At 41.7% G+C, this 20,857-nt stretch overlaps 1 protein-coding gene across 1 annotated transcript; it reads right to left on the bottom strand.

The window, feature by feature from the left end:
- Positions 1-7,143: 7,143 nt before the first annotated feature.
- rtn4rl2a (reticulon 4 receptor-like 2 a) lies at positions 7,144-11,974 on the bottom strand. Its single transcript, XM_012870245.3, has 4 exons — positions 11,599-11,974; positions 10,755-10,981; positions 10,306-10,539; positions 7,144-10,174 (listed from the first exon to the last, which is right to left on the bottom strand). The coding sequence occupies exons 1-4, from the start codon at positions 11,795-11,797 to the stop codon at positions 9,320-9,322; spliced, it is 1,515 nt and encodes a 504-aa protein (XP_012725699.2). The 5' UTR covers positions 11,798-11,974; the 3' UTR covers positions 7,144-9,319.
- Positions 11,975-20,857: the final 8,883 nt, after the last annotated feature.

Genomic DNA, 20,857 nt, shown 5'->3' with positions numbered 1-20,857 from the left:
CTTGGACACCTCATCGGCTCTCTGATTACTGGACACAACCTGGACAGTCGTTGACTACGATTCCTGCCTAGCCCATTGGATCTGTATGCTTTCTCCTGCCTGGTACTCTATGCTTTCTTACTGTGAGTTATGGACCTCGCCTGTCTCACACGTCTTGCCTCCAGCACCTTGGACTCTTACCTGCCAACACCATGATTTTGTTTTATTATTAATAAACCTGTTAAGTGCAACAGCATCTCTGGCTGAGCTATCGGGTTCTCTGTCTGGTGCATTACAGACTGGTTGATTGGATGAGCAGATATGGACTCCGGCTGAACCCAAGGGAGTGTACTTCCTTTATTAAATATCTTTCTGCAAAAACAGCCTCCAAGGCGTGAGTGGATAAGTCACAATAGGATTTCGTTTGACCTTGCAGGTGTAAGTCTGCGTGAGCAAATAATTTGTGCAACAAAGTTAATTAATGGGTGCACACAAACCAGTATAAGCCTTACCATTTACCTTCCCTCACTCTGCTACATCCCCCTACTTATCTCTAATACTACCTTATTTGCTTTTGTTTTTTTTCCTGTTCTTCGTACCTATATCTGGCCTGGTGTTCTGTTTAGCTCTGACACCAACCTGGCCCTGTCTTTCAGTGGTTAGCTCAGTCTCTCTCCTAGATATAGCCTTTGGCTTAGCTTTTATGGCGGCTAAATGTATGCAGTCTCTTTCATCCTCTGGACTTAGGAATTGGCCAAGAGGTTGTCTGCTAATCTGTGTCTATTTCCTGGATGAAGCTGCTAATGGAGCTTGAACTGCCATTACACTTTTTTTTTTCTTTTCTTTTTTTTCTCTCACAAAGTACTCCTGGATCAAAGCTTCTGAGTTTTGTGTGTCTGTCGGTCGTGGCAGAGCGCCGTTCACACTGAGCCTGGATCTGTTTGAGGTTTCTTCCTGTTAAAAGGAAATTTTCCTCTCCACTGACACAACGTGCATGCTCGGTATGAGGGTAGGGTAACCAGATGTCATGATTTGTGTGGGACTGTGCCGCCTTTTTCACTCCTGTCCCACAAATTAAAATAATTTCCAGCATCAGGTGTAGTATTTTTATCATTCTGAAATGTAAAGCCGAGCTGCAGTCAACATCACCAAGTTGCGTCGTCTGTCAACCAAAATATGTGGCTGCATCCCACGTCATGATCAACCTGCACACCCTGATGCTCGTAGAATAACATGGAACAAGGGGAAGTTTGATGCCTAATGGTAACTGTTTCATTTCAGAAATTGGTGAGACCAGTGAATGAAGCTTCTCAGAGAGCTTTTTGTGAAGTTTGCCAGGGTCACTTTTCAGTTTCACACGGACATGTGTGTGAAGCGATACTGTAAAAATGAGTCGCACCAGAAACATACGGCTGAAAAAGCCACTTGCCAATGTATCAACTCATTTTTAACGAAACCAAAAGATGACTGCAAGACATATAAAGTTGCAGCAGTGGAGATTTCCAGTGTTTACCACACTATGCAGCAATCTCAGTCCTATAGGTCAGCAGACGGTGGTAGTAAGGTTGTCTCAACCATCTTTTTTTCTTTTTCAGACTCTGAAATTGCGAAAAAGATGTCATATGGAAGCACCAAAAAAGTGGCTATTGTTACAGATGTATTAGCCTCTCTGGAAATTATTTAAAGTGCTTAAGAAGTCCCATGGTTCCCCCATTCTTTCAGTGGATTCAGATATGTCTAACCACAGCATGACACAACTATTCCCATTATTTGTTGGATGCAGGACACCCATGTTTGGCTTGCAGAATAAAATCCTGGACTTTTACGAGGACAGTAATAAGTCGTCTAGTAGTATTCACAACCAAATTGAAAAGTCACTGAGGAATCACTGTGGAAGCTATTCTAAGAAATCAGGACAGCAGGGAGCACCCACTTGAGTTGTAGGTCTATCTGTCTTTTCTCAGTATTGTGGTGAAAATGTTCCATGATGTTGTTCTGCTTTTGGAAAGAGACGATGGGACTGTGTGCAAGCTCTTTGAGATCATGCTCACTGTAAAGACAAAGCTGCAACAATCATAGATCTGTTGTTTTGGAAAGGAAATGAGCGCTGTCCTCCAGCAGTTACAATCAACTGCCACATGTTCAGTTTTTAACAAGGCTAGATGTGGGGGAAAAGGGCTTAATTTGTGGAGAATAGGTCAACCTTGCTTCAAGGCACAAATACACCAAATTCTACTGCTGTTGCGTTGTTTCTTGTCAACATCCACATCACTAATGCTGCTGTAGAGAGAATGTTTTTTCTCATGAAGGCAGCTTGACTGACCAACGGATCCAGTGCTTTGTTGAGCTTATCAAGTGTGAAACTCAAGATAAGAATTCCTTTATTGTCCCACAATGGGGAAATTCAGGTGTGATGGTGGCAAAGACACAGACAGTTACACACAATTATTAGCAATAAAATTGGGGAAGGAAAAAGGACAAACTAGTCTAATCTAAGGTCAAGTCTAACTTTGGATGCTGTTGTAAGTAATTCTTCTAAAGTTTTTCTCAAACAACCTTGGAATACGTTTTTGTAAGTTTTGTTAAACTTCAAAATGGTTTCAAGCTTTTTTTAAACTCGAGATCATTTATTGTTGTGCACTAACAAGCGTCTCTCAATGTGAGATCTTAATTTATTTTAAAAATATGATGTAATCATAGTGTCTGTGTTGTTTCCCACATTATCCCTCATAAGCATCCTTGTTGTCCTACATTTGTTAGTTTGAGATCTGATCATCCTATATGAGGCAATGCTGCAAAGTAAACAACATAATGCAAGCAATTACCCACTGTAGCTGCCTGTTCATCTAGGACTGGGGTGTCAAACTCATTTCTATATTGGGCCACTTTGGCATCTTGAAGTAATTAAAAGGGCTGGTTGCACATGTAAAGATAATAGTTTTGATTTCACAATTTCATTTCAGTTCACATAGAAGTATAAAAAATGCACAGTAACATATAAGTAGCACCCTTAGTCCCAGTTTATACAGTTTATCTGTAAAAAAGTTGATATTGGGTTGTTTTAATGTGTGGTGGGAAAACTGACATTTAGTGGCAGGATACTGTTACTACACAGTTTAAAAAACATTTGCAACAGGAGGCACAGGTTTAGCCACTTTATACAATTCAAAAGGATGTATGCCTCTACTTTATGACATATGCTTTTTTTGGCTCTGGAGGGCTGGATTTGACCTGCGGGCCTTGAGTTTCACACATGATCTAGGAGGATTGAATGCCACAAGTCAGTAACTCAATGCGATCTGCTGGGTTTCCTTAGATGCAAAACTTCAGTCTGTCTGTATGATTTGACAGGATTGACTTGGTAAAGTGCCTTGAGATAATGTGTGTTGTGAATATGCTGTATGAATAAACTGAACTGAACCGAATTAAACAACATAACTCCCACTGATCAAACACACCTCCTTTGAAGGTGGTTTTTGGAGGTCTTGAAAAACGTAATAGCTGTGTTTTCTCTCTGTTCAGTAAAAGATTTAACACCCTCAAAAAGCTCTGAGCCAACAGACGATGGTGGCTCTAAAGTGTTGCCGTTCTGCAATTTTTGTTTCAAGGATACAAAAGAATAATTTTAAAGATTTGACATTTAGCCTGTTTTCAAACATCACTTCAGGAACTGAATAAACAGTGAACTTTTTCAGTAGAAAAACATGACTTTCAGCTTTATTATTAAGACAAGAAGAATGGTCCTGCCAATTAATTACCAGCACAAAACAGGCGTCTGTTTTCTACAATGTCCTTGTGGTATGGTTTATCTGGGATAAACAAACGGTTGGCTCTTTATGAGCATAAGTGGACTATACATGCATAAGCTATGGATTATGTAAATGTCTGGCCAACCATAATGTTTATTTGCACAGTATAAATTCCCTCCTAACTCTAGAGGAGGCGATGTCATTAACCATTTACTTTGCAAAGAAAAGCCATTTTTCATTGTAAAGAAGTGAACCTGTCATGCTTTTTTAGATTTGTTCCATGATAAAATTGTGTGTAATAACCTGGTAAATGGTTAACTAAATGAGTATGTCTTTGCTGACAATGAGGATCTCTTGAATTTTTGCATGCTGTGTTTTGTTAGTTTGAAAAATGTCATGCTGTGTTTATTTTTTACTTGTCTAACTTGAGAAACGTTTGGAATGTGCCTTGTAAATTGGTTGAAAAGATCAGGTCGAAGTCTACGTCAGATTTGTACCAAAGAAAGCTGAAAACTGATCAGTGAGCTCAAGCTGTACTTTGTATTTTCAAGGTATTATGCCCTTCAGTCTTGACTCTTGATTCAGCTGCTGTTCACCATAAAATGTGCGGATAGCCTTGACATCATAGAGGTAGCTCAAAGACCATTTTCACTGGGGAAATGGTTTGTTTTCCTTTCAGTACTTTTTAAAACATAATTTTTTTTAGATTTCACTAAAGCTCACTAGATTTTTTTTTCTACATGTCACGTTATGGACAACATGCATGTAAAAGCAGGAAATATGTAGTTGATAAACAAATAGGTCATATCATAATATGTCAAAACCACAAAAAAGCATCCAAATATTGTTGTTAAACTACTATGGCCATATGTTTGACTATTTTTAAATATGGTTCAGAATTATGTATAAATGAGCCTTGTGTCTGGCTTATTTGGACTAATCGCCTTGAGCTGTATGTTCGAAAATAATAAAAAGATATTATCCATGTCAGTAAACAAAAAGAAAACACTCATTCTTGAACCTATTGATATACAAACCCAGATCTGACATTACAAATAAGTGATACAAAAACAAGGCAGTCGAACTAAAAGGGGTCCTTTTAGAACTTCTTATTTAAATGATAATTTTCTTCCTTTTGTCCTAAAGGTCTGTTTGGTTATAACTCCCCAGCATCTTCAGACCCTCGAAGGTTTGCAATATCCTGACATCATGGAGACTAAGGAGCCATCCAAACAACTCAGGGACTCAGTCACACAGCTGAAACATCTCCTCAAGATGTCACCATTTCTGCAGGAACATGCTTATCACCGACTCATTTGCTCATTTGATTCAGCTGTGGTGGGACTCATCTAACACATGCAGCACACTGACCCTCGAGGACCAGAACTTGTTCTGATTAGTGCCTGTTTGTTTTTGCCTTCTGCCACGCCCACCTGCCCCGCTCCAATCAGCCTCATGCCTCGCACCTGGAATCTGCTCTATTTAAACAGCATACAGACTGCTGCCAGGTTGTTGAAAGCTCTTGCCTACTCTTCACATCACAACCTTGATTCTATCTCCCAGAATGCCGTACCTCGTCTTCCTTATGTCTGGTTTCTACCGAGCTTCTGACTTTCTGGATTTTGACCGTCTTCCTGTGCCCCGATCTCTGAGGGTTGGAATATTGTCTGGAATGTTTGCTGCCATCTGCCCTTGACTTCTAGATGGATCTCTGCCTTTCTGTCTGACACCATGGCAGTGTTTAACTGCCAAGTTGCTACCTGTTGTGATGTCTTTACCATCACTGATGGTTCTCACCTGTTTCTCTGGAGAATTTAGGAAATTATCAGAAGGAACTTTAAAAGGTTAGTGGCTTAGTTCTTGACTCTCTTGCAGCCACCTGTCCTCTCCTTTCACAGATGTTCTATAAATGTCCTGCAGACGTTTCTTAATTCCCATCAGTCCTCTTCTTATAATAAACCCTTTAAAGCACCCTCTTTGTCTGGTGTCTGGTTAAAATTCGGGGTCCACAGTCTGGTTCTTTACCCCTTCCTGTTCTGAGAGACATTCACAAGTCCTGTCACTGTATTAATCCTTAATTGACTTAAATATTGACTCTGATACTTTCGTTTTGCATCATTCTCTCATGTTGAGAAAACTTAATTCCATGTGAGTCTGGAGACAATTATGGTGTGCTAAAATTGCTCAACCCAGCTAAAAATGAAATAATTTTGCAGAATCAGATGATGCCTCGGGAAACTCTTGTGATCAGTCCTAAGTTTGTTAACTTGCTGCCCCATTAAAGATAGTAAGGGCTGCTGCACCACTTCAGGATCCATCAGCTTACACATGCAGGGTGCAGGGCGCTGCTGAGCTGGCCGGCCTGCTGTTTGCTCTGACATCATCAAACCACATACAGTATAGACTACGAATGAGGGGAAACTAGAAATCTTCCAAAATTCAGAGCTTTTTGACTTATAAACTGGGATTTCAGACATTAATTTGGTAAACTAAAGGTGGTTTTAAAAAGTGACAAAAATGTGTCTTTTAGTTCAAGTTGCGAAAAAGATTGTTTTTTTTAATACAAAGAGTCTACACTTGTTGAAGTAACTGCTACGTGAAGGTGCATAATAGCTTTTTTTAATCAAATGATGAACTCGGGAAGATATTTGCACCTTTGGCATGCTTAGCTTCGTGCTGTCTTCTCCCGCCTATGGCTATAGCCTTCCAGCAGGTGCATCCCCACCCCATCTGGAAGCATTCCTATGCAGTGAGCAAAACCTCTCCTGTCACCTCCGAGCCTTTCAGAAACTATGTGATAACTATTTAGATGATTGTCGCACATGTAGCAATGTAGAATAAGTTATTCAGGTTCAGCTCTTGAAGGTTTGACACAAAGGTTTTAACCAAGCAGTCAATAAAAAGCACGGTTGCTCAACTTCAACTTTATCTTACCTGAGATGGATTCTCTCAAAGTGAAGTTCTCACATTTCCTAACTGTGTTTATCAATTAAATGTGTTTTAAAATTACATTCTGCTGTATAACCTGACAATGTATGAGCTTATTTGTACCTCATAGTGATAAAGCCTTAGTTCAAAAGCCTGTCTTAAGATCACATGACCAATCTGTTCAGAAGATCACTTTAATATATAAACTAATATTTTGGATTGTAGCTTATTTCTTCATGAGGACAACAACCATATCAGTAAAACTGTTGATTTCAGCTACACTGAGCAGAGAACTGCAGCGCTGCTAGTCATATAGCTGAGGGAGATGAACAGCATGCACAAGGCCAGCACTGTGTGTGTTTGTGTGTGTGTGTGTGTGTGGGGGGGGGGGGGGGGGTATGCATGTGTACTGTACTCTGATTGCTTTGGGTGTTTGACTGGACGGTCGCCAAGACATAGAATAAAACTCCCACATAAACCCACTTTGTTAAAACAAGTATGAATTTATTCTTTCGAGAAGTTTTCTTTTTCTTCTACAGTAAAAATAAATGACAAATAAGTCAATCTTTAGTATATTAATGACAATTTCTCTCATCAGATACAAAACATGAAACATGCAGAGTGTCAAACCAACAAAGGAAACTTGGGGGGGGGGGGACATGGTATAACTGGCACTTTGGTCATCTGAAAGTGACTTGATAGTCACTAAAGAGCACCCGGGCTCAGTTTGACCTCCTCTAGGAGACTTATCAAGAGACTATACAACAAGATGACACTGAATATTTCCCACAGTCTTTCCTAATTGTGGCAAGAGCTATGAAAGGAGTACGGAGTATTGCAAAGCTCACCAGCTCTGCATCTGTCTTCATGTGAGAAGATCTCTAACATCACCACCCACTCTTTCACTCCTACTACATCCTGGCCTTCCCCTGGTCACCTCTGCTGAAGGATCCTTTCCTCTGCCTGTGAGGAATGGAGATAGCTTGAGATAAACAGAGTAACTTTAGGTGAAAAGAGAAAGAAAATAAGAGGATAGTTGTACAACAAAATATTATCTCCTTTCCCGTGAGCTGAGTGCCTATATTAGGACACTTCCTGCTTCTGCTTTAAAACCGCTTTTGCACCTTGATAAAAAGGTCTTTTTAGCCCAATTATCAATTGCAAATCTGACTTTTTGGACTATCCTAACATCTTCCCCGCCAGTCTGCACACGAGTGCTTAATTTATCCCACGCGATGACTGGCTCCAGATTTTTGTGTTGCTCTCTTAGTTCGTTCTCAAAAAGCATCCAATTTGCACCTCGTCTGTCCGTTCTGCACTCCCCGTCGGTGAGCTAGAGTGCAAACTCTGGTGACGTATTTGCCTTTGCAGAGTTGCCAACTTGTGAATTCATTCATTGCCTTGGATGCACACACACACCCACACACAAACACACATACACAGTTGCCTGTTATAGCCATGTGACTGTATGGTCAGTTCTCTAAGTCCACAAGCTCTATTGTCACAGTTTTGTCACCCAGCGGCAATCTGCTACCTTTTTTGTGCATATTATATTTTGTCTTATATTCTGTCCCAAATTCATATTGCTTCAAACACCGCCACCAACCCCTCCCCACGGGAAAAACTCCAGTGATAACAGATTTGTCAAAGAAAGCCATGATACAGGAAATATTCAGTGTATCTTTTTATATCAAGATCATTCATTGGCATTCAAGTTAACAATCATCACACATTATATCAATATGTCACAGAAAGACATCCAAAATCAAAAATCTCCAGCTTCCCGAAAGAAAGCATTCTCTCCATGAGGTTGTCGCAAAACAACACCGTATTTACAGAGGATGGTGAATGGTTTGTGAGGAACGAGCAGAAGGACTACAGATGAGCCAGATTTATTACTTATCTCCTACAGGTTGCTGCTTCTACCGCCAGCACTGTCTCTTTCTCTCTCTCTCTTTGTTATTGCTGCTCAAACTCTCTCCCTTCTTCCTATCCACTTTCCCTGTCGTATCGAATTCCTCTCCGTCTTCTTCTTCTTCACAGTTTTGTCGCCCTATCTCTTCCCTGCTTCGCTGTGCATGGTGCTCTGTCAAGTAGAGGCACAAGCCTTCACAGTTTTCCTGGATCCAAAGGAAAAGTAATTGTGCTGGACTACAAATATCAGTCTGAACACTCACGTGACACAAACCTATTTACATGACACTTTAAGTGGTTACAGTAGTGTAATTACTGTACACTGGTTCTAACAGTAATTGTAGCGTTCATAGCAGCCAGGTAACTGGATGCACTAATAGCACTAGCAGTATTGACTAAAGTCGAGGTGACAGAATTGACAACATTGTACACAACTGCTATCAAATTGCCTTCTTACTGGTGATGGACTCAGCCCTCTTAGTCCTGATCGCCGATTGTCATTACACAGGTAAGGCACAGAAAGCCATACCTGTAGATGATTGTAGCCGAGGAACTCTTTGCAGCCCTGAAAAAGTGTTAAGCCCTATAGGTGGTAGATTATGAATCTAGCCATTCCCCCCATCTCCCTTGCTGTGCTTTGAAGATTTTCTGACAGCAGAGTGGGCAAAGGGGGTATAAAGAGTCTAACCGGGTTCCTCCAGCCTCTAAAACAGGCTGGAAAGGAAGGGGTGTGGCACTAAGAGTTCAATTCAGCCGAATAGTAGGTGGAGGCAGATGGTGAAGATGGAGAGGGCTAGTAGAGAGAGTAGGGAGGGTGAGGACGATCTGGGGGAGGAGGAAGATGGAGGCAAATCAAAATCAGGTGGACATTCTAGCTCAAAGCACCGCAATGTGACACCTGAGTCTTCATTGCCATAGTTTGCCCAGTACTCTTCGGCGTCAAGTTTGGGCAGAGCCAGCTCTTCTTCCCCCAGTTCATACTTAACCACCGAGGTGGTCGAAGATGGGCCTTTTCCATACAAGCCGGCTTTAACAGTCTCAGAGGACTTTTCAAAGAGGCCTTTTGTGGAGGACTGAGGCTTGTTTTTGTGGAACCACCAGCGGGTCTTGGTGCTGAAGGTGGTTGTGGTGGACCCAGCAATGGAGCCGGGGTCAGGCAGGGGGCAGAGGGCGAAGTCCATCTCACGGAGGAAGCGAAGGTCCTGGCCACGGCGGGCGGAAGGGGAGGCACAGATCACCTCGGATGATGACACACGAGCCTCACGGAACCATTCCCACAGGGCACGGGCCTCGCAGCCACAGGACCAGGGGTTGGCGTTGAGGCGGAGGAACTCGATGCCCTGGGTGTCCCTCAGCGTCTGGCTTGGCAGCTCAGCCAGGGAGTTGTTGAAGAGGAAGAGCATAGTCAGACGGCCCAGATCGCGGAAGGCGCGACGGTTCACCTGACGGATGCGGTTGTCGTGGAGGAGAAGCCGGTCGAGGTTGACCAGGCCACGGAACACATTTTCTGAGAGGGTGCGGATGCGGTTGCCGTGTATAAACAGCTGGCTCAGGTTGATGAGGTCAGAAAAGATGTCATCCTGCAGGAAGTGGAGGTTGTTCTCCTGAAAAAGAATAAGATAAGATTTAAACACACTGCCTCTGATCTGTGCACGTGATGAGCAACCGTGGGCAGCTGCACGTGTCTGTGATTCAGGATTGCCTCAGTGTAACAGTGTGTTTCGAGCGCCCCTACCTGCAGGTAGAGGAACTGTAGGCTGTAAAGCTTGTGGAAGATGTCATGGGGCAGGGCAGTGAGCCGACAGCGGTGCATGTGGAGGCTCTGGAGCTTCTCAAGGCCGCGGAATGCTCCCCCCTCGAGCCTGTGAAGGTTGGGGTTGTCTCCCAGATCCAACTCCTCCAAGTCCCTCAGCTCACTGAAAGCACCTGCCTCAATCCATGTGATGTTGTTGGAAAACAGCCACAGAACCTACAGGAAAAAAGGAAAAAAATGATTACAATATATTCAAATTGTATTACCATTTTTTGTTTAATTTGTACATATATATATATATATATATATATAGTTGGGGTTTTTTTTAGACAAAAATTTGGAAATGATTACAGTTAAAATACATTTTTTAGTAACACTAAAAAAATCCAGTTTGGAATGACTTGTTTTTTTATGGGGGGGGGGGCTCTTACCTGAGTCCCGAAGCCAAAAGAGCCAACTCTGAGCTCCATAATCCGGTTGTTCTGGAGGAACACGCGCTGGGACTCGTACGGCACTCCCACGGGGACGGCGGTGAAGTTCTGAGCCTGGCAGCTCACAGTCATGGGTGTCGGGTAGCACACGCAGTGGTGCGGACACGCCGACGCCGGACTTGGCTTGCCGAGGACCAGCCAGACCACCAGCCAGAGGGAGAGACCGCCTGGAGGAGAGCAAGAAAAGAGACGGGAAATAGGTGAGAGCTGTCCTCCGTGCTGAATTCATCCGCTGTTATACAGTACAAAGCACGGAGAGTCCGAAATATCATCTGCGTTCATTTGATTTTTGCATCTAATTATGTACGTTTCATTTAAAAAAGCTTTTATGCACTGAAGCTTACAGCTTAGCTGTAATTAAAATTTCCTAAAGAATGAACACCTCAGAGATTTGCCTATGACGCATACGCACTCGCGCCGGCCATTACGCACAGCATGGCCACAAAGCCGCTCAGTCAAAACCCAACAATGAAATATCAGACTTCAGTAAAACTATTTTTTTCTTCCGTAAAACATGAAAAATTTGCAATTTTATGTGAAAGTCTTACATTTATACAAAACCCTAGCCCTTCTTTAACTTTAGAAAGTTACTGTTGCGTCTTTGTAGAATAAATCATCCATCATCAATCCGTTCTCTCCGATGTTTATAATAGCAATCATAGAGTTCTTCCATGTAAAACTTAATGAATTCTTGCACTATTTCTATCATAAAGCAAAAGCGTTTCAACTCTGCGTACAATCCACGATGTGTCCCAAGCCAAAGGAAGACAGGAAAGAAACTTACTTTTGCAGTTGCGCATGATGGAGCTTCGTCGGCTCCGAGAAATAGAAGAGTTGTCCATCCTGAACCAAAGCCCAAAGCGAGTTAGCCTGAGAGGGCGAAGTAAAGCCTTGCTATCTCCGCTGATGCCCTGGTTCCCGAGTCGGAGCGACTGAGAGTGTGCCGGCTGATGGCCACCACTGTCCCATATATACTCGAGCATGCCGTAGTTGCCTACGGCAGTGGGCACCGTGGAATCTCCTACGTCACCGCTCGGGGGTCATGAATGAATGAGGGCGGCGAGAAAACGGAAAGGGGAGGGGCCGACCGCGAGGGGATTCTCGAGAAGAGCTTCTACGCGCGTAAAAGGCTGGTTGGAGACGTGCGCTCAGGACTGTGAGAGGAGGAGACTTTCTCGACGCACATTGGTGATGGCAGAGGGAAGGGTGTGTGTGTGTGTGTGTGTGTGTGTGTGTGTGTGTGTGTGTGTGTGTGTGTGTGTGTGTGTGTGTGTGTGTGTGTGTGTGTGTGTGTGTGTGTGTGTGTGTGTGTGTGTTTTGTAAGAGAGAAGAAGATGAGGGAGGCGGGAGCAAGCCGATAAGGCACGGCGCCCGGTAATGATGACTGGGCTTTGTGGAGGAGCGGAGGACGCTTAGCAGAGGCTTGTTTCCTGGCTTGCGTTCTCAGAGACAAGTATGGGCATTTCCGGCGCGCTGCTACCAGACGAGGAGAGAGAAAAAGTCCTCTAGATGGTTCTGTCCTGGGAAAGGAGGATGCCCCCGAGTTATGATTCAGTCACAAGACAACGGGTCACCCAAAACGGCCACCATTAAAGAGTATTTGTTGTTGCGCTTAACTGCAGCATGTGCAGTCATCCTGTTTGTAGTTTAATTATAATCCCCTGACATGATTATTGACGATGAAGATTTGGAATGTCACCATATATCTGGATAAGGAAGGAATTGACACATAAAAAGGTATCCAATTTGTATGCAATGTCATGCATAGATTAAATTCATATGTACCCTTCCTTCCAAAAATGTTGACAGCCCTTGAAATTGTTCCACATATTGTTACATTGAAACCACATTTCATCTAAGATATGAGGATTTTATGATATTGATCAGTACAAATATGTGTTTTTTGAGTTGTTTTCTGTAGAAAACGGTGGGAAAATATTGTAATTACAGCATCATGCTGTGGGAATATTTTTTTTAACAGAGTTTAAGGGAGGATGGATGGGGCAAAACACTGGAACATCCTGGAAGCAAGCCTAAAAAAAGAAAGGGCTGAGCCTGGGGTGGAGGTTCACTTTTCAGCAGGCCAAAAACGATAAGATAAGAAATTCCTTTGGAAAAATAGCCCTAAGCATAGAGCCAGAAGCACAAGCGAATGGCTTATATTAAAGCATACACCTGCATTGGAATAGCCAAGTCAAAGTCCAGATGTAATAAACTGAAAATCTGTTGTAAGACTGAAAAACTGTTGTTGTTAGAGGGTATGTTTCCAATCCAACAAAACTTGATCGATCTTGAAAAGAAGAAGTGTCAAAAAGTTCTGTCTCAAGATGTGAAAAAGCATGTTTAGACATAACCCCAATAGATTTCCAGCTGTAATTGCAGCAAAGGCTGGTTCCAGAAAGGAATGCCTCAGGGGTAAACACAAATACACAACACACTTTTGATTTTTATCTGTGAAAAACCTTTAATTTTCCTTCCATACCAAACTGTGAAAAAAGTTTTGGGGGTATAGATATTTTTGCAAGGGGTTGTTTTTTTCCATACCTATTGCCCTCTATAGGATTCAGTCCTAATTGGCAAACAAGTTTCTACACTTAACGAAAAATATCAAAAACGTTCAGCATAAGGCGTAATTTCCTTGTCTTTTATATAACTTTGCGTTTAGAAAGTGATTTCAGCAAAGACAAAAAGTTATAAGTGGTCACAGTGACATAGTTGCAACTGATGGCATGCTACTGTTGGCTTTCAATCACAAGCAGTAACAGCTTGAGAGTCACAGCTGAACAGACTTGAAGTGGCGTCCACATAAAGGCATCTGTTGTGTTTTGTCGTCCTCTTGCTCTCTGGACTCGATACTTGCGGTTTTTCCCTCCTCATTTTAAATCAGATGACCAGCATTTGAAAACGGTGTGATAAAAGCTGAGAAACAGGCCATAATAACTGAGATGAATTTGGTTGAACAAGATCGGCCAACATTTATATTGTCCTGTAAAAATATTTATGTGTAATAATGTCTAATACAACCTCTCTGAGGCAACACGTTGTAGAGCCACCGTTGACCTTCCTCCTTTCACTGCAATCCGATGTATTTTTTGATTTCTCTGAAAAGCTTGCCGCGCCAGCAGACTAAATCTGTTGCTCTTTTTCTTTGTGAAATAACCCATGCTCAGTCAGATTATATGAAGTGCTTGTGTGAACAGCAGTTTTTAAGTTCTGTCTGAATATTCAGAGCTGTTGTCGTGCTGGAAGGCAAACGTCAGCCTCATATCTGTTTGTTTGTTTGTTTGTTTGTTTTTAGCGCCATACATCTTCCTTTTAAACTTAATGAATTTTTCTGTCTGTGGGGAGAAAAAGAATCCTCACTGCGTCATGCTGCTGCCACCACATTTCATCATCGAAGGGGTGTATGCAAGAGGACGTGCAGTGTTCATTTTCCACCAAATGTTGCTTTGCATTACGACCAGAAAGTTCAATTACCCTAATCTGATTTTTTTTTTTTAAGAAAACATAAGAATTTCCCTCCCCTTCACGAAAAATCCCAATACAACATGTTAATGTTTGTGGGTTCAACATGAATAAATGTGGAAAAAGGAGGATGAATACTTTTGCGATACACTGTATGTGAAACATTCTAAAATATATATTCTTTTCAGTTTCCAAAAGATCGCATCATTTATCAAGTGAAATTTGGCTTTATTTTCGTTTTTCACATCTTAAGGGGGAATCTTTGAGGCAAAAGCACTTTGCGTCTTTCTTTTTATTCGTTTTTGAAAATCTGACAGCTTATGAATGTTTTGCAAAAAACTTTCTAGTGTTCAGTTTATCCCTGCATAAAAAGGATGTTGTGTTTGGAGGTCACTGGGTATTGATGAAAGGCTCTGATGCTTGTCTGAAACGATTACATGTAATAAACCAACATGAACCAGGGCATAATTCAACGTTGTTTAAAAATACTGAGAAAATCTGAAATGAGATTTGTGTATGTACTTACCTTGAAGCCTCGATATAAAACTAATTTGTTTTTGTTTGGGTTTTTTTTTTTTTTTTTTTTTTTCGTTTGTTTTTTGCTGTTGTGCTTATTGCCAGAATGAAAGGGCCATTAAAATCTTAGGGCCATTAAGAATACAGGCAAAGTAATCCTCTTACTTTGCCTGTATTCTTTTAAATTCTGAACTTATCAAAGGTTATTGTTTAATGTGATAATCTCTTAACTTTTGTTTTAGTCCAGATGTTCATATTACCTCTTTCCAAACTCAATTATACAAACTTTAGATGGCCTGTCAAAAACAAATGACACTGAAATTTGTGGCAAGGCACCATAATTTTCAAGATTCCTGAAAAGTGCTCCACCATTCCTTAGGCTGCTGAAACCTTTGAAGGTCAGAGTCAAACAAGGTTTTTGTTTTGCCTTTAGCAATCCTGCTGTTCTAAATGAAGCAATGAACAATAACATGCAACAACAGTCTTTGGCTTGATGTTGGTGGACATTAAGAGTGCTAAAGGGCACGCCTAAAGTACTGCACACAACCACTCTGCCAGCTAGTTATTAGGATAAAAGAATGTAAACAGAAATATTAGGCTTTGTAAATTAGATCTTAAGGTCTTACTCAAAAGTCAATGTCTTGAAATATTCAAAAGCTTAAACCTTCTGATGTGCTGAGGGATTCTCACTTTTAAAATCTACAAAAAGAATTTGTTATTCCTTGTGGCTTTATCACAAATGTTGTTTTGCTGCAGAAATAGTGATCAAGGGTGCGTAAACTTTTCTGAGCCAACAAAGGACATTTTAATTGCTTATTGGTCATTTAGAGCTTGGGACCCCTGTCTACATAAATCTGCATAAATCTAAATAGATCCTATGTGATTTTTCTTTAAACAGGGTTTCAAAAAGAACGTGGTTTTTTTTCCCTCTGTGTTCATTTGACAAAGAACCATTCACATCACTGATGAGACTGCAGCCGTTAGAAATGCAGCGGAGTAGGTCAGAGCTGACCTTGGGACATAATACCAGCCCTTGTCCATGTCTCACGCTGAGAATGAACAGAGGACGGGCTCCTCACACTCAGAGCCTTGAGCATGCAGACAACAGAAGTGCAGCCATTCATAGAAATACGCAGGAGGGCCAACAGATGAGTGAATGATGGCGGATGGAGTCACACGGTGAATGTGTGCCGCTTGTGCACGGCTGCATGCAGTGCGCGCACACTCACACATGCCACTGACACAGCCTGCGGTCCTTTCTGCGCCAACAGACTCACAGGAATAATAAACAGATGAGTAACGCAGGGGATCCATCACGCCACGCCCTTATGTGCTATTGTTCCCTCACACCTCCTCTGGCCTAAAGGTTCTGGTGCCCACTGCCCGTCCAGGGACCAAAACATCACTTGGCTTCCCCTTTACACACACACACACACACACCCACAGCACCTACTGTGATTAAATGTGTGCGATCATTGGTGTTTTCGTGGCTGCCCGCTGCGGTAAACTTTGTCTAAATGCCACCGCGGCCCAACAGCCAGTCAGTGTTGTGCCAGTCTCCCACACAGCAGGTTCGCAGTGCCGTGTGGGCGCAAGTCTCCTCGGTTTGTGTGATGATTACTACGTGGTGTTTGTGCATTCCCCACACAAAAACAAAACGCGGCTTCCCCAGGCCGGCGCCCACTCTTTCACATCTGCCAGCCCCGTCTATCTGTCCATCTGGGCGTCTGTCCGTTTTGGATCCACGTCTCCTTTCTCCCGGGCTTTGATCCACCGTTACCTTACCAACTGCTCAGTGCGTCACTGCACCTACCAACATGGCATGCTGACATCTTTGGCACTCCGTGGCGTTTAAGCACCCCGAAATAAACTGCCAATCACTCGGCCTGTCCTAATGAGCCTCCAGGATCCTCTGCTGCAGGTGTGACGGCGCAGTTAAGCAGGGTGTTACATCATAGGTGATGGATTTGCTGGTATCAGATCAGAGAGGGTGTAAGCGAGGGTGACGGGACACCCAAGCTGGAGGTGTTTCTGTTGTCAGTGTAACGCACAGGCTTCTGTTTTCAAAGAGCATGAGAAAAACCTTCCTTATCAATATTGGGTTAGTGCGTTTTCAAAGACTCTATTCTCCTGCTCACATTAGCCCTCCAGATGAAATTTATGTTTTAGGCTAAATAACCCCATAGTTTGGACTAAATAAAGCATAATTCTCGCAAGTCTTTCAAAATGATAATGTTTTCTACACTGTTGTTGTATAGCTTAGTTTACATAAAGGTCCCTTGCAGCTACATTGGACTCTCTTGTAAAAGGCAACACAAGATAATGCAGGTTTCATTTTAATTTCAACAAGCCAGGATTGATCATAGCGCATTTCAATGCACAGAGTTTGTTGTGTCTGAATTCTGACTCTGAAATTGCTTGTTATGCTGTGAGGTGAGTATATGTAGCATGTATACCTTCCATCTGCAAAGTAACTCATAGCAAACTATGTTTTCGTTGCTACAGAAAGTGTATTCTTATCACATCTGTGAGGCTATTTGACATCACAGAAGATGAATTGTGGCCATTGATTAATCTCAGGCTCTCTTTAACTCGTTGGCTGGATAACACAACACAGCTCTCTCATTGCTCAAACGTCTGCTTTTGATTAGTTGGTCGAAATTGGTCCCTCAGTACTAAATTCTCACTGAAGCATTTCTTATTTTTTATTTCGCTTTTAAAAATTCATATTGATATCAAACTGATTTTATTAATAAGTTTAAGCATAAAATACTTCTGTTAGTTTATAAATCACTGAACAGCTTAGCACCTAAATACGTTCAAGACCAGTTGTTGTCGTATCAACCCTCCAGACCACTCAGATCTTCTGGTTTTGGCATACTCTGCCACTAAACATGGAGAAGCTGCATTCAGCTTCTTTGCTCCACAAATCTGGAACAAACTTCCAGAAAACTGCAAAGCAGCCAGAACACTGAGTTTCTTTAAATCAAGACTGAAAACCCACCTGTTTACAGTAGCTTTCATCCCATAATAACAGGAACACTGACCAACTTATTTGATGAGTATTGATGTTTTCTCTTGATAAAATATAATGTTTGTTACTGATCTCCCAACCGGTGACTGTTTTGATGTGTTTCTGATGTTTTTATGTTTACATTACATAAAGCACGTTGAACCGCCTTGCTGCAGAAATGTGCTATACAAATAAACTTGACTTGACTTATTGACTGATAACCAGTCAGACGAGATGGTTTGTGACATTAAAGTCAGATAAAGTAGCTGATCAGTCGCCACACACTGCATATTTTCTTTTCACAGGGTTTCAGTAGGGCACCAGCAGTGCCACTGTTCAAGTCATTCAAATTACACCAATATCTGTATATGCGATCATTAGGTTGCATTAAGTCAGTAAATAAATTTATTCAGGAGTTGCCTAAATTATATATCTTATTTATCAAACACATAATCAACAAATATAATGAGAAAATAAATCAATCAAATGTAGTTTAGTTTCGTTATTTTGTTGTTTTTGCTGCAGAGGTTCATGAGTTTATCTGTCCATCAGCAGACAATGACGTCACAGCTCCCCTTGTAATCAGACTTTCAACATCAACTTCAGGTGTAAAAACAAGGCTTAATTAAACACCTTAATGTAAAACATATAATTTTGCTATGCTATAATTTGCATGCATAAGACAAACCCACAGGCATCAGTACTGGCTTCGGCCCAGGGGCCTCCTCTCTTGTTTCAGCACTGTCTTCCAGTGGACAGCGCTAACACTGCTAAAGTCAAGCTGATTGGTCTGTAGTTATGATGCTTGTGCAGAATAACCATCCAGATGTAAGGGTCTATTAGCATCTACAACCTTGAATTGTTTTGACACTGGCACCAATGATAATTGTGTATTGGTTATTTACTGAAACAAATATTAAAATATTTAAGTAACTAATCACTTACTTGGTGTTTTGTGGAACTTCTTTAGCTAAATTCTGCCTAGAGTTAACAAATGTTTAATAATTCTTAGAATCTCTTTACTCAGAGATGTCCTTAAATAAGAGGCGTCCGCTGAGGGTGGATGATTTTGCAGATTTTACCTGAAGACTCATTAATTAAAATTCTGTTTCTGCTTGCACTGCAGGTTGACTTGTGTGGTCATCTTTGAGTCACATTAATGAGGCGGTATGACTAAGACAGGAAGATGTGAGCGCACGTTCAAAGGTATCTCCAACAAAAGTCCGACGTGCACGAAGACCACAACGCCGTGGGGGGAAAAAATGCATGGGAAAAGCAACGGCATAAAAGAAGCAGGACATGTACAAACTGTAAGTGACTCAACACGTATTGTTTTCAAGAAAACTAGCAAATTGCTCACAGTGATGATCATTTCATCTGTCACAAGAGACACCAGCATCTTTCTGTCCAATTGTCACAGACAAAGGCGGCGGTGCTATTCTTCCTCGTCATGCTCAGCTCCCCTCTCCTACATCTTGCTTCTCTTTGTCTTCCAGAGCCCCCCCCCCCCTTTTTTTGTGTTTGCCAGTGTTGTTCATTTATTTGGCACCTTGGCGTCACTACTTCCGCTTAACCATAAACTGCTGGTGTCTTTCCACACGCCAGCACACAATGGTGTCCTGTCAGTTCCTCTTCTTATAAGGAAACTGTTCTCCAGCTTTGGAAATGCAGCCGCCATCTGTTTTTTTTTTTTCTGTTTTTTTTTTTTTTTTAAAGTCCCCTGATGTATTTACAAGTATCTACAAGTTTTATATATTTTCTTCATTTTAGAAAAAAGAACTTGCCTTGGAAAAAAAAATAAAAAATTCTCCTAAGATGCCTCAGTGAGACAATGACCTCTATAAAAAAAAATTGTTAGATGAGTCAAGCTTTTGTTTCTCAGGGAAAGCAGACCCTTTTAGAGCCTTTTTTCCGCCACCACAGCCTATAACAACTTATTTGTTTCTTGATGATGATGATGTCATACACGTGATGATAGAGATCAAAACCACATGTTGTCGTGCCAAAGCAAAAACGTGAAAACTTTGACATGCAATATCGACTTTCTTCAAGTTTTTTTTTTAAGTGACATTGCATATGTATTTTTTGCCAGCTGTGGTGTTGGGCTGCACGGTGCCTTAGTTGTTAGCACTATTACCTTGCAGCGAGCAGTCCCGTGTTTGAATCCCAGTTAGGACTCTGGCTGCTCAGAGTTTTCATGTTCTCCTGATGTGTGTGTCGGGTTCTCTTCTGGTACCACACTGTCAAGGAAATGGGCATGCATTCCAGGACCAGTCTGGAAGTGTTTGAGGGTCCTTGTTCTGTTGAAACACCCAGCAGTTTTCAAATATATTATTGTTGATTGATTTGAGAGGAAGTTAAAGAACCCAGAGGGGGTCTGCATCCTCGTTGTCCCATTAATTTTGCGCGAGCTACAGCTACCACTTGGAGCAAAACACCCTCACATCATGATGCTGCCACTACCATGCTTGACAGCTGGCACGGGGTTCCAAAGTTTGAAAGATGGACTTTTACTTCTCTGGAAAAGCTTCATGTCATTAGTAGGTCTGTCTTCTTGTCTGGTTATCCATCTTTTATTGTCAGAAAACATTTGGCTCGTCTTTTAGGGCAGGGGCTGGAAGTAGACAGTGTTGCAAATGGTTCCGGTTCATTGCAGACTTGCTGGGTTTCTCTTCAAATTCTGAACTCATTTTCTCTGTTTGGAGCTGCATTGGGTTTTCTTCCAGATGTTGGAAACTGTTGCGTGCATCGATTATGTTTTATTTATTTTTTACTCAGTATTGATTAATCAAATAATCCTTCCATAATCCTTCTTAAACCGGCAAAAAGGAACTGCCAGCTGTAGTCAGTCATCATTCCTGAGCGGAAGCTGACCGACCATTGCCTTGTACAATTAAGACGATCTAGAACCTTCACAACCATTTATTAACAGGCTTAGGTCTGTGTGTATGTAAACATTGATCTTCTGTGAATGAAGCAAAATCCAGTTGTTGTTTTCTTATTATTATTATTATTATTATTATTATTTTGATTATAATTATTAAAGCTG

The sequence above is a fragment of the Fundulus heteroclitus genome, chromosome 5 (assembly GCF_011125445.2).
Source record: "Fundulus heteroclitus isolate FHET01 chromosome 5, MU-UCD_Fhet_4.1, whole genome shotgun sequence".
NCBI lineage: Eukaryota > Metazoa > Chordata > Actinopteri > Cyprinodontiformes > Fundulidae > Fundulus > Fundulus heteroclitus.
Note: the sequence above shows the minus strand (reverse complement) of the source record. Positions and strands in the feature narration are given on the sequence as shown.